The sequence below is a fragment of the Pteropus vampyrus genome, unplaced genomic scaffold (assembly GCF_000151845.1).
Source record: "Pteropus vampyrus isolate Shadow unplaced genomic scaffold, Pvam_2.0 Scaffold62, whole genome shotgun sequence".
NCBI classification, from domain to species: domain Eukaryota; kingdom Metazoa; phylum Chordata; class Mammalia; order Chiroptera; family Pteropodidae; genus Pteropus; species Pteropus vampyrus.
In genome coordinates, this window is record NW_011888843.1 from 4,353,729 (window position 1) to 4,368,085 (window position 14,357).

The 14,357-nt window shown below is 40.3% G+C and overlaps 1 protein-coding gene across 10 annotated transcripts in view; it reads right to left on the minus strand.

Moving 5' to 3' along the window:
• The window catches only part of NEDD4L (neural precursor cell expressed, developmentally down-regulated 4-like, E3 ubiquitin protein ligase), a 217,115-nt gene that overhangs the window by 33,946 nt on the left and 168,812 nt on the right, over window positions 1-14,357 (minus strand). For all 10 annotated transcript variants that reach the window (XM_011361097.2, XM_011361102.2, XM_011361101.2 and 7 more), the window contains 3 exons: window positions 10,430-10,507; window positions 8,989-9,043; window positions 3,554-3,612 (listed from right to left, as the gene is read on the minus strand). In XM_011361097.2, coding sequence (XP_011359399.2) covers window positions 3,554-3,612; window positions 8,989-9,043; window positions 10,430-10,507 — 192 coding nt within the window. The remainder of the gene's footprint in view (window positions 1-3,553; window positions 3,613-8,988; window positions 9,044-10,429; window positions 10,508-14,357) is intronic.

Here is a 14,357-nt window from a genome sequence, read left to right on the forward strand (position 1 = left end):
AAGAAATTCATACTCCAAGCCTACACCAAAGTGGGTATGAGATCTATAGTTACACTAATTGGGGGTGAATGAACCCAGTCTAAGTAGTTAACAGCAAATACAGGTCAGAATTTATAAAAGCCCCATAGGAAAAAAAAAATGAAGATGAGCACACACACACAAATTACAAACTGAACTAGGCAATAAACTACCATTGAGGAGAGTCTACAGATATAACAAGGGGAAGGTATTACGTGCCTGAGACCAGAGAGAACAGAATAATCTGAAAAAGGCTATGAAAGAGGCTATTCTAAGAATGATTAAAGAGTTGGAAGTATAAATTAAAAAAATAAATAAATAAAAGGAAAGAACAGGACAGAAAACGAACAGCTAAAAAGACCAAGCAAATTTTAAAAGACCAAATAGAACTTCGAACAATTAAACATAGTCACTGAAATAATAGAATGAACTGATAAAGAGTAGATTATAAAAAGTATAAGAATTAACTAGAAGAGCTGAGTCCATGATACGGCAGAGAGAGATAGAAAATATGAAAACTAAGAGGTAGATATGAGTTAACCAATTACCCAATAGGAGTTACTAATAGAAATAATAATAAAAAAATACAATATGTACAGAAATAACTGCTGAGAATTTTCCGGAACGAAGCAAAGACACAATCTCCACACTGAAGAATCGCAATGAGTCCAAAGCAGAATAAAAAGAAATCCACACTTACAATACGTGATACTGAAATTGCAGAACATCGAAGACACAGAGAAAACTTCAAAAGCACCAAAGAAAAGAGTTATCAACACACACAAGAAAAGATAATTAGATTGACAACAAGTTTCTCATCACCAGTTAGAGAGACCAGAAGATAGGAGAGGATATCTCCAAAGTACCAAAGAAAAAGGACTGTTAACCAAGAATTCCACAATGAGTGGTCACACAAGTCCCCTCAGACGAGATGAGTTTTCCAGTCAGGCTCACACGGAAATTGCTGCTAGAGCAGAGGTTCTCAGAAGGGCGGGCGGGCGGCCATCAACATCTCTGGGAGGGTTTGTTAAAACACAGATTGCTGCGCCCACTCCCAAAGTTGCTGGTTTTCAGTAGGTCTTGGAGGGGACCCAAAATGTGCATTTCTAACAAGTTTCTGGATGATACTGGAGCTGCTGATCTGTACACTACACTTTGAGAACTATGAATTAGAGGTTATACATCATTAAGAAAAAACTTAACAGAAAAAAAAGGAGATGCAAGAAATGGTGGTGGGCAAAGAAATTTGTTTATATATAAGTAAAATTTAGTAAGCACATACTGTCGGAAAAAAGATACTAATGATAGTTTGGAAAGTTTAAAGATGGAGTAGTTTTAAAACTTCACTGAACAATGGGAACGGGAAGAATGGAATTAAAATGGTCTAAAGTCCTATATTATCCAGGAGAAGAGTAGAGTGATTAATTTTGACATTAAGTCAAGTATGTTGATTGAAATTTTTAATGCGAGCCCTAAAAGAAATAGAAAAATACCACTTCCGAGCAAGTACAGAAATGAAGGAAAATAAAGAGTGCTCTGGCAATCTAATAGAAGGTTAAGGAAAAAAAAAACACACAGCGAGTTAAGAGACAGAGAAGATAATCCTAGGCAAATAATAATGAAGAGAAAGTGAACGTAGAGATCGTGGGAGTTTGACATACTGTCTTGGTTAGATAAAACAGCCAGGAAAAAGTAGAAAAGGAAATGGATTAATTTGAACATCACAGGCTTGATCTAGTGAACATGTAAAGAACTCTTCTACACCCCAAAAAGACAATATACATTCTTTTCAAACAAAAAAAGAACATTTACAAAAATTGGGCAAGCCTCCAAAGAAGTTTCAAATGTCTGATAATCAATAGTCCATAGACAATATTCCCTGACCACGATGTAATAAAATTAGAAATCAATAAGAAGTGGATAGGCAAAAATTCTCTCAGTCTTAGAAAGTAAAACGCACATTCTAAAAAACTTAGAAGGAGAGAAATCATTATGGAAATTATCAAATATTTAGAATTGAATGACAACAAGGCCAGATGTCTACACTATTGATAATTTCCTAAATACACATACTCTTATTGAAAGACACGTCACTAGTAATAATAAAAGAGTAAAGAAAGCTCTTAGAAAGCAAAGAAATAGAGATCCTTCTTGGGGGCAAAATCTATCTGGATTTATGATGCTAATTTTCAATTGTAATTAGTAAGATTAAGTGCTTGAGTGAAAGTAGATGATCAGTCATAAAAATATTTGAAAAAGCTTCAGAATTATCAAGTCAAAAGTCCTCTGCCAGTTGAAAACAGTATCATTTCCTGAATGTACCTGTTTCTTATGATGGAGAAGAGAAAATGCTATTCTAACAACTTTTTGTGACTGTCACTATATCTAAAGAAAGTCTCAGTATGAAGGCAAGTATTTATTAAGCTACATAGAGAAAAAGTAGTTGACTGTTCTCACCCAGGTCTTACTGGGCACTCTAAACTGTAGCAAAGTGGCTGAGCAAATCCAATGAACAGATCCAAGATAACTCAAGGGATGCCAAGTACCGAGGTGCATTTGTATTACATCACTTAAGTTTTCAAATGGACTCATCTTTATAATATAAAACATAACTTGAACCGAATCAGACGAAAGCCATGAAATTAGTATTTTAAATATACCTACTGGCCTCTTAGGTCAGCACTGAACATAATAAACGTTAGTTCCTTTTGCTTCTCCAGGTTTTAATAGAATCCCCAATTCACAATCCTCTGTGATCCCAGTCCATTTCCTGTAATTCCAAATGATCTCCACGCACTCATTTCACCAATGACGGAAAACGCTGGTGTTCTCCCTGCCCATGAGAATGGCCCCGTCCTACAAACTCCTCCCAAGTGTTCGATACCAGGTGTCTGTTACTGCTGTACGGCTGGCAGCGGGTCCCCCTCCTCCTTATGAACACGTGCACAGCAGTATTTTAGGAGGGCACCAGACCTAAGGCAGAGCTGGCTCTTTACCTACCTGGCATATACGAAGGGACTAGGAGAAAGTTAGAGGGTCAGCAGAGATAAAGATGCTTAACTCTGCCAGCTCCAGGGGTTAGTGACAAACACCCCCCACTTTTACAGATACTTCCTGCTGGAAGAGATTCAGTATACAGCTTAAATTTGTTAGCATGCATTAACTACCCTTGGCTTGAAGAAATGATAAAACTCTACACATATAGGGCTGGCTTTGTCTCACATAAAAAGGGAGAGAGGACATTTGGACTGTTAACTCTTGTAATCCACCCTTTTATGAAGGGAGAAAAACAAAGGTGCAGGTTCGCTACCATTAGCAAGCCATTTTCTCTTCCTTTGTAATGAAAGCCCTGTGAAAAGGCAAATACAGCTGTATCGCACCCGAAGTTCGGGAAGGAGGAGACGGGAGTAATGTTAAACTACCCGATGACACCAGGCTCTCAGTGACCCCTGAGGTGGGCAGGAATACACAAGAAATGTGTGTTTAGATGCAACCAAAATATTATACTGAAGAGTCCAAACTTGAAAATACTGACCGGACCAGTAATAGCTGGGTTCTGCAGTCTTGGGTCTTCCCATTGAGTAATTTTGCTATCTGAAAATTAAAAAAAAAAAAAAAAAAAAAAAATCAGCGTATTAGTTCAAATCTATTCTATGTCAAATATGTTTTAGAAATAATTATTTCTGGATTTTTCAAAAGCTCTTCAATCCCTCAGCCTGGCCCCCAAAGATAATAACTTAGTATTTCAGGGTTAGAAGAGAATGGTACTCTATATGGCAAACCTCCTACAAACTGTTTAGTTAAAATCACTCAGTCAAAAATGCATGACGAAAGTAAAACCATCTATTTACACTGTTTTTGGCAAGCAATTTGCTTTAGTTTCAATTATAAACCCCTGTTCTTTCAAGGATTTATAACTTGATCTCGATTTTCATTTAATTAAAAAAAGGCACAAAAAGTCTCAGTCCCCCAGAAGTTAACAAACACACATGATTATTTCTCATTTCAAATACTTTTTCTTTGCTTATAGTATTGAAAACCTGCTTTCAATTAAGAATCCTACATCAAACAAACGAATCATCTATTACATGTGTCACTCATATGCATTACAACAGTCAAAGCAGCTAGCTAAGGCGGTCCAAAAAATGAGAATTAGATACAGCAGAAGAAGATTCACGAAAAAGATTTCCCTTTGGCCAAGTTGGCGAGAAGAGGTTTTCTTTCTTCCAAGTAAGTCAATGTTAACAAGATTGATCAATGCCACGTGTTACCACTACTTCAGTGATGTAGGTTTTAACACACAATGGCTACCCTGGATTGCTCGAGATTTGTGACTGTGCACAATTAAAAAGACATCATGGATTAGTGAGTGAGTGAGTGAGTGAGTGAGGGAGTGTGTGTGTGTGTGTGTGTGTGTGTGTGTGTGTGTGTGGTAGAGACAAGAATGGACTCACATGAAGCTATAAGAAGGGCAGATCGGAGGAGAATGGGTTCTCTGCGGAGTTTTAGGTAATGTAAGTTGGTTAAAAAAAAACAGGAAATTATTTGTTTGAGAAACATTGATTCTAATTATTTCTTGTATACTCTAAGTGGATGGATAAGAATAATAAAGTTGGTTTTAATGACCATAACCAGGAATTTTTTCAAAGTCTGATATTATAATTTCTTTAACGAAAGCAGAAGTAAAGTCTTACAATAAAGCTACCAAAGATCATGATGATCTAGATTAGTGCTGGAAAAAAATTTACAGAAATGTTTCAACTGTTCTAGGGAACCCTGATGGTAGCAAAAGGCATTTTTGGGTCCCTTACCTTGAAAACAGAGGTCTTTGGAAAGTAAAAGTTGTTCTTGTGATGGAGAGCAACAACAAAGAAAACCAAATAATGGAAACAGAATGCAGCTGAGTAATCAATAACTGCCTCAGACTATAATGAGTGGGTATTACCACCAAAGCAGAAGATAAATTAATGGCACCTCCCAAATCTTCAGTCCAGATCTGAACTTCAAGCTCCATCCTTGACATCTGCACCTCGAACTTCCCAGAGGTACCTCAGAATCCAGCCCCATCGAAACTGAACCCAAAGCCCTCCAATACCAGAACTGTTCATATAATCCTGTGTCCCTGATGAACAGTATCACACGTTCATTTACTGTTCCGATTTGGAATCTGGACACATCCTTTATCCTCCCCCGCTGTTCACCTCCAGAGGCCACCAAACTGTCCCCGCCTCTCTCTGATAAGGCCGGAGCACTCACCATTTCCCTGGACTATTCTCTAGGTTTCCCTGGCCTCCGTCTCATTCCTGTTCACAACTTCCGTTACAGCTCCGCCGAAAGGACCTTTCTGAAGGACAAGTATGACCATTGTCCCTTCCCTCTCAGAGTCTCTCAGATTTCCAAAACCTGGCAGACCCCCTCTGACTTGATCTATGTGCCACACCTGCCTCCTCCCCACACTGGGCCATTTGCAACCCTGTCACGTTTCTCTGAATGTGGCACCATCTGCACAACTTCACACACATCTGCACATGTCTTCTCCCTCTTGGAATTGCTCTTCACTGGGGGTGCCGGACTAATCTAACTCATAATTTGGGATCCCCCTGAAAAGTAATCCGTTCCGTAAGGTCCCCTTGCAGGCTCCCCCGACCCCTGGCACCCAGCCGCTTGGCTACTGTCTTTTTCTACGTTAACAAGAGGTTCATTCCTCTAATGTAATACTTAAAACACTTCCTGGTACACTCTCGTAAACAGGGACTGCGTGTTATTCCTCTCTGCAGTCTCTTCTCCACCATTTAACACACTTCCCAGCATGCAATGGGAGCCTGTTATTTTTTTAATGACCGAATGAAGCTGATGGTGACCACAAAGTTCCTTTAAAACCATCTAGGCTTTCAGAACTATACAAGCTTCTGTATGATTACAATAAAGACCAATTTTGCACAGCAAAGTATCGTGAATACATGAATGTATGGTGGCCACTTATCTATGTTTTCCTAGAACTTTTGAACCTAAACTTGCTTTTCATCTTTGAGACATTATATTTCAAATAAAGGGACAAGAATGAAGGAGACGAATGAAAAACTCAGTCAATTTAGCTACTAGTAACTAGTTCGGTAAGAATGTCGGTAGAAAAGTCTAAAATAGGATTTTTCAGCATCACTGGAATTTTATTTTCTCTTCTAGCTTTGTATACAGATACCAGTGGCCAAGTACTCAGCTGTTGGGCACATCTGGTCTTTAAGAAGAATTACACGATTCCTAAGAGAGGTAGAGATTCAGAAGACCTTCCCTTAACCTTTTACATCAGGCTTGAAACATTGGAGCTATTTGATAAATGTCAACCAAATGAATCAAGGTGTCTAAAGAGGAGATTAGTATTGAACATTCACCTCTTCTGAAATTAAATCTTTAAGATGAGTGAATATTATTAATCTTGAAAATGTCTAACTTCTAAAGAATTTATGAAGCTGAAAATAAATAACCTAGCTATTTCAAAGACGAGTGCAATGCTGTTTTTGTCACTTAGTGTGCAGTCACCTGTCCCAGAGATGTTGGAAGACAGGGTGGTTCTGCATAACTTACAAGATGATGGCTTTCCGTAAAATGGCATTTGTATGGACGACCTCATTTCTATCTGGTAGGTAGCAGGACAGCAAAATGAGATGCTGAAATTTGCTAGAAATCATATACGGGAAAACTGTTTAGAAAGAGAAGTTCTTTTGGAAGGTAAGGACATTCTTAAATGTCACCTACCGAGTAATCTAACCCATTTTGGAGTACACCTATTAGCCTGATAAAGCGTCTCAGGTAAGTACTCTGCACTTTTTAGAGACGGGATTTCGGAGAAAAGACATATGAATTGAACTCTGTCTCACTGATATGTATCCCTTTATTGCTCCTATGGAGTAAAAACCTTGACAAATTAGAGAGAAATGGCAGAAATGTTAATATTAACAGCTAATGAGGTTCTCATAAACAGATCCTTTTATTCCACAGTTTTTGGCCTAATTTACACTAAATCTGGTTAAGAGAACCTTTCAGTATGGTGGAGCAAGGGCAAATTTTAATCTCTGGAAAAAAGACCCTGCCACGTGCTCTTTGTTAAGAGGAATCGGGAACATCTGAGTGGAGTGTAGGGAAGGAGGCGGGACCGACTGGGAAGAAGGAACTGCCTGGGAATTTATTTACCAGGCAACCAACTACCCTCTCCCGCCTCCCTGCACACAGGAGAAGGCAGACCTGGGGCTGGAGGGACCAATGCTGCTTCTCAGGGCAGCGTCTTTCCCCGTTCTGACCAGACACAAACTTCCTAACACCAGCACGCTGACTGTCCACGAACCAACTTGGAGTCACCAAAGCATCTACAACACATTATACTAGGCGCGCCATTAGAAAAGGCAGTCCCTGGTTTTTATTATTTCTGATGTTCACGACGTTGACCCTTTTGAGCAGCGTTTCTCTTGTTCCTAGGTCTTTGCAGGACAGTAAGAACATTCATGAAGCGTTTTACAGGTGGACCTGAGGATGAGATCACCCACCGGAACAAGGCCAGTGTCGTGTGTAGCACACCAAGGTTGTGTTAGTGGTTAAGTCTTTAATAAAATGGTCATTATTATTTGTACCTATCTTTGAAAACTGAAATCGTACTGGACAAAAAAACTGAAAAACAAACTCTTTTGTTTTTAATGGGAAAAAGGGAGTATGATCCTCTCCTCTTTTAGCAAGTGATTCTAAGAAAATTATAAATAGTTTATTAAGGAAAACGCATATATTTTGAAGCACTAGTAACAGCAATTTCATGCTCACTTTAAAATCTTGGAAGTAAGCAAATTACTATCTTTAATGGTCAAACACAAAAACTAGGCCTATGTACCCTGACCTATTTGATTTACACCAAAAAGGTAGCCCACGCCACTAAACACATCTAGGACTTCTACTTTTGGTTTCATTCTGAATTGTTGGGCTTCTTGTTTAATTCAATGTATAATAACCCCTCAATCCTCCGTGCCTGAAAGCAGAGGTCTGTCTCCGATGCACTTGGTGACTTAATCCTACCTAGAAGAGGCACTGAACCTAAGAGGCAGTGACAAGCCCTAGCCATGTGAGGATTCCTCAAGGGCCGCCTTCCCAGAAACTGGCTCATCAATGTGCTTAACTAATCAAGGTGACGAGTTAGGAAAACATGAGGCTGGGGAGACCTGAAGCAGACTTACCGTTTATAGATCAAATGACAACAAAGATCAAAACACTACCGAAATGCACGTGATCTGAACTTACATATAGTTAAAGACTTCATTTGAATATACACCTTCAGAATTTTTAATGGATATACAAATATGGAGAACATATCACTTCGAAAAAGAAAAAAAAAAAAACACGAGCTAAAAGCAAACTTTTATTAGTTTAACTTTTAGTTGAAATGAGAAACCACGCGTTCTTAGGTGCTGGAGCAAATGTCTACAGCAAATATACTACAATTTCAAGAAAAGAACCGCATATATATTAGTGTATTGGGTGCAAGGAAACATGCTGTGAATAGAAAATAAGTCAGAACGGGCATCTTGCCCTAAGACCTGCAAAGGCAGTGTGTAAACAACTCAAATGCTGCTTCAAGCACTGCACACGCACAGATTTTTGACTCAGTCATCACTTCTAATCTTATTTTCTATTACCAGAGTGTATTTATTAAAAGCGCAAAAGGGGTCATAAACCAAAAAATATATATTTTTTTAATTAAAAAGTTAATAGGTCACAATTGGGTGAAAAAGCTCGATGGGCTATTTTAAAGCAAACTTGGGGTGAATGCACAGTACCGTACGAGGGCACTGATTCTCTGGTATCATTCTCTCCACACAACACCTGGCTGCCTAGACAGAGAGTAAAATGACAAAGCTTTCACTCTAATATTTGGGTTACCTTCCCCCTCCCTGTACCTGCAATCCCTGTGTGTCCATAACAGCGCCTACTTACTATGGTCAATATAAAATGTTCGGCCATCCAGGTGAATTCTTTCTTCCCAACCAGGCTAGTATGGGGGAGGAGAGAGAGAGAGAATATAAACATTAGCTGGCCATGTCAAAAATCAAAGGCAAAATTAAGAAACTCTGGGGCCCTTTCTTCCTCTTCTCTCCTGGGGTATGTTTTTACATGAAGAATAAACCACAAACATTTGAAGTTAACCCTTGACAACACCTAGCAGCAGATAACACGTTCGCAGTCTCAGTAATGCATTCACTGTGTGAGGATTGGGAAACGGGTTGCTATTTCAAAAGCTCCCGAGGGAAACTTCCGTTGAATCTGGGGTGGAATGGCTCATTTAATAAAATAAATATTTACTGAGTACTAAAGGGACGAGGCAGGTTAATATGAAAACGTTAGAAACAGATGCTTTATTCAGGTCATTGGTGGAAGAGTCTGGTATCCGTAATCCTCTGTTGTGAACCCTCACTGTTCAACCTCAGGAACCAAACGGACTCGGATAATTTTTTCAAGAGGGGGCTGGTGTGCTCTCAATATCTGAACTGTGCCCAGGAACCCAAAAGGTCCAGACCACAGGCAGGAGTCTTTCTTTTTCTCAACTCACTCTCCAGACGTTTTCTCTGGGCTCTTTGCATCTAAATCAGGAACCAAGCAGATGTGGAGAGCGAGGGATATTCGTATAACCTGAGGAATGAAGACTGAACCCTAACCTGCCTGGCTTCAAGTTTTGCCATATTATATCACATTCCAGGTGACAAAAAAGGCTCTTACACTTGGAAAACCACCACCCAAGATTCCCCAGTGCCCTTCCAGTTTAAAATAGTCTGAGAGTCTCCCTCACTTCGTGCCCCTGCTGGGGGTGGGTTGAGGAGGATGCATGGTGAAAATTGCATTCAAAATCCAGCTTGGAGTAAATAGCTTAATCCCACTCTGGCCCCAAAAGAGAACAAACTGATAAAAAATTAGATTTATAAAGTCATCAACCAGGGAGAGAAACTGAAAGCATCTGTAGGCTAAAGGATTTATAAAACCCTTCTGAGATTACCCATGTCTTTTTCTCCCCATTGTTTTAAATATTTTTGTCCCTACGACGAAATCAGCATTATGGGTGGAACTCAGTGGTTGCTAAGTTACAAAATAAACGTGTGCTGCTTAAACTGTCACCTGGAAAGAATGCCTCTTACATCCCAGTTACAAGGTCTACCTTCTACTAAAAGCTAGCAATTCAGAAACTTCTTTCACACATACGGTGTGTTGTATGAACTGTATGTGCTATTAGAATTCAGCCACAGAACCCAAATCTATTAAGAAATTACAGAATAATGTGACCCCAAAAGCCTGGAGAAAGAGGTCACAGGGCCTCTCCATCAACAGTAGGCAAATGAATGAATAACCATTTTCAGACTTGTCCATGAGTCTCCAGGGTACTCACAGGAAGAGGGCCAAGGTCATTGGGGTTTAAAGGTGCCTTTGACCGCATGTGTACTGGAAATTTCAGACGTGGATCTTCCTGCAAGAAAAATTTAAAGGCAGAGGTGTTAAGAGTGACAATCCGTGTGCGGTTACTGACTCGTCCCCTCTGGAGCTGTGGTGGCCTCTGCATGGAGCCGCACTCCTGCCTGTACAGGGGAGGATAGGGGAGGGGAGGGTTTCATCTTTGTGCAGGAAGCCTGGTTGAATCTCTCTCTCTAAAAACATCCCACTCTCCCTGCTCCTTGTCCTTGGTAAAAGAAGGAAAGTAAGAATATTTAAATAAAAGGTTAACCGCTTTCCCCAAGACCCTGAGCAGGTGAAAAGGAAGAGAGTCCCCGTAGTGATGTTACTATGGAAACCAGAATGAAGGGTGCCAGGGAAGAGGAGGCTGGACTCGAGAGAGAGGAAGTGGGGCCTCCCAGCCGGCCTAACACGTTAGAAACAGTCTCTCCATCAGCATTTGCGTTTCCTGCTTCTCCCTTCTACTCGCCCTTGAACTAAAGCAGAGAATCTGAATCTGGTCTAACTGTCAAGTCAGGTGCTACCCCAGAGTTAGTCGACTTCATCACATAAAGTCAGATGCCTACTATCCAACTTCCCTGAGACTCTCGAGTTCTATAGATTAGATTCTCATTTATGTCTTAATATTTAAAGGTTTGCAAAAGATTTTTTCATAAGATACCACAGAGAACCAACAAAAGAGAAATATGTACTGTGACATCCTCGGTCATGCTTTATAATTAACAAAGAACAGTCAGAAATATGACACTGCAACTGCCCTGTTAGACAGCTGGGCACAGGGCTGCTGCTTCTTCAGATAAGGACGTGTTTCAGAGAGAGTGAGAACTTGCCTAGAGGTTCTGACCTCAAGTCTGGGAGCTGCTTCTCACTTGTACAGACCCAGCGAATACATGGGAACTGAGAGGATTCACATTTCGAACTCGAAAGATTAGAAAATAAAGGATAAAACTCAGAATAATAAATTATCAAATAAGCTTAAGATTTAAAAAAAAAAAACTTTAAAAATAACCTTCATTTCATTCTGTTAAAGCCTTTATTCCTGTCAAATGACTAAAAGGTTTTCTGCCTCGGCATTTTCCCATCGAGAAAATGAAATAATTGGCATAAACCTTGGAAAATAATAAAACTCACTTTGTGACTGTTAATGGCTCTGGGGTTGCCTTTGGGGTTCATTATGGTGATGGTTTCACATCTTTGTTCCACACACTAAAAAGCATTCAACTGTATATTTTAAATGGGTGAATTGTATGTTATGTGAATTATATCCCAATAAAGCTGTTAATTTTTTTTGCACAAGTCAACAGTTTAACCATTAGTATCACTAGATTATAACAAAGTGATAGATTTTTGGAATTGCTAAGAATAAGAAAAAAAAAACACAAAAAATAAAATTAACCTTTGCTTTCTGTTAGCTATAGAAAACTTTTAATTAAAGAAATAAACCATGAGAGTAGTTTATGATGGATATTGACCCCAAAACTCACTAATAGGCTTTTTAAAAGGATAAAGAGAAGGATAAAATAGGTCCATTATTCTGCAGCGAACTGGAACACATGCAGTGCAAACAGATATACTAAGTAGATTTAGGATTTAGAAAGCCAAGCAGCTGATAATCTGGGAAACATTTGTGCTAGGCTAACCACGACAGAGGAAAAACTCAGAGCACCAAACTCCACAAACGCTATCCACTCAATGCAACTCTGAGCTGGACCAGCCAACACCACAACCACAGGGGACCTCTGGGAACCCACACAGCCCCTGCCCATGCTAGGTTTAGAGAAAGCCTGAGACCACTGTTATGTGAAAGAAGGCAGGGGGCTTCTGGATGCTATATGCGAGGCCAGCCTTGGAACCACGCACAGGCTACTGTGAAAGACAACCAGCTCTTTTGGTAAAAAGCTGATGATTTAAAGGGGAAAAAAGGGTGAAATTAAAGTGGCGGATTGGGGGAGGGGGAGGGGAGCATAAAGTATAAAATAGACTTGATTTCCCAGGTCTGCTATAATGGCCTTGTGTGGAAACTCAGAATTCACAGAACATTAGGGCTAGAGGCCCTTACGGGTCATATTATTATTTCATACCAGCGAAAAACAAAAATAATGGCAGCAGCCGCCATCCCTCAAGCTCCGAGAGCACACACTGAACACCCTGCCACTGAACCCCCTGAACCACCACGGAGGCAGCACCCCCAAGCTGATGGCGCAGGCGGACGGCAGGCAGCCAAGGCCCCGTATGAGTTGTGACAACTTTAGGGATGACAATAAGTTGGAACACGAATGAGGTTTCAAATGATATGAGTGTAAATGAATAAAATATGAAAAGCACACTTGGTTATGCTCTTAATATTTCACAATTACTTCTACATTTCACGAATGCTTCCCTCACCTCAGCTGAAAGGGGTTTTAAACAGACTGCAAAGATTGATATCGAATCATTAAAACATACACATATAAACACACACATATGTGCGCACACACACACACACACACACACACACATAAATACGGGAATGCTCGCTGGTTCAAAAACGACTGGTTTTCCATCATGGAAGAGATCAACGAGCATGCCTAGGCTACAGTAAGTTTTATTAGTTTAGACCCAGGTAGAAAACAAACCTGAAACTTAAGGTATAATCTTCCTTGCTACAAAAACAATTTGACTTTGGGTGATGAACACAGTGCAATATCCATATACGTGTTATTAAATTGCACACTTGGAACCTATAAAATTGTATTAACCAACGTTACCCTAATACATTTAATAAAAAAAAAGCCAATGCTTTGTCCTGTAAAAAACACATATGCACTCTTAGACACATGCTTCCTGCTGCTTCCTTAGCAGAAAGAACGGGCAAACCGAAGGCCTCTTGTAATCTCTGCTCGGTCCCTCGCCGGCCTGTAGCATGCATCCACAGCCTGACCCAGGTGGGGACAAGTGAGCCAATTCTTGGCGAGTCTGGCCACAGGGAATCTTCAGATGGACAGGGCCTGTCACTATCTCATGGGCTTAGTGTCCCTTCCAGGTGTCACTGAGGGATGAGCACATCGTGGGCAGGCCTTCACTTTCGGGCTCAGAGGGACCGCTGGCACGCTGCTTTCCTATAAGAGACTTCAGAGGGCACCTTCTCTGCCAATGTATGTAAGGCTGACGCTGGCCTGAACCTCCCCGCTTCTGGTTAGTGCGGGAAGCAATAATGCGGGAAGCAAGAGCTCGTAGGGCGCTAAAGAGTACTATCTTCATTATTCTCAATGTGCCCTACCAGTTTTTCTTCCTTTTTCTATTATAATGCTCAAATCTAAGAACGGCTATGCTGTTCTCTTCTAAAAACTGAAGCACACCCAAACCACCTCAAAACAGAGTTTAAACCGAAAATTATCTTTACAGTTTCCTCGACCCCTCCATCTTCTGTTGAGATAATCAGGCAATTCAGCGTGTGCCTCCGACGGGCCTCTGTCTACAAGAGACGGCAGAGCTGTGCCAGCACATCTGCACTTACTGAAGGCCGGTGACGTGTGGGGTTTGCAGTTGTTACCTTAAGGATTTTCAACAACTGCAGCAGGAATGAAATGTTGCTTTAATGAATTAAAGTTCTAAATCAGTCAATTCGTCAATAACGAGTATCTGGGTAAAAAGGGACGACTGGAAATTCAAACTAGGTTTCATTCAGCAACGATGCAGGCAGTAAATAAAACTAGTGCTGTTTAAAATAAAATCTGCCCAGCCGCAATTACGCCGCAGTGATGGCGTGAAAGGCTGCGGAAAGGTTAGGGGATCTGATTACTAAGCCAGTTCAAATTACTAAAATCATAGCTTATGTTGGCAAGCCACAGTGGCTCCATACACTAATCCATCCACTTTTACAATAT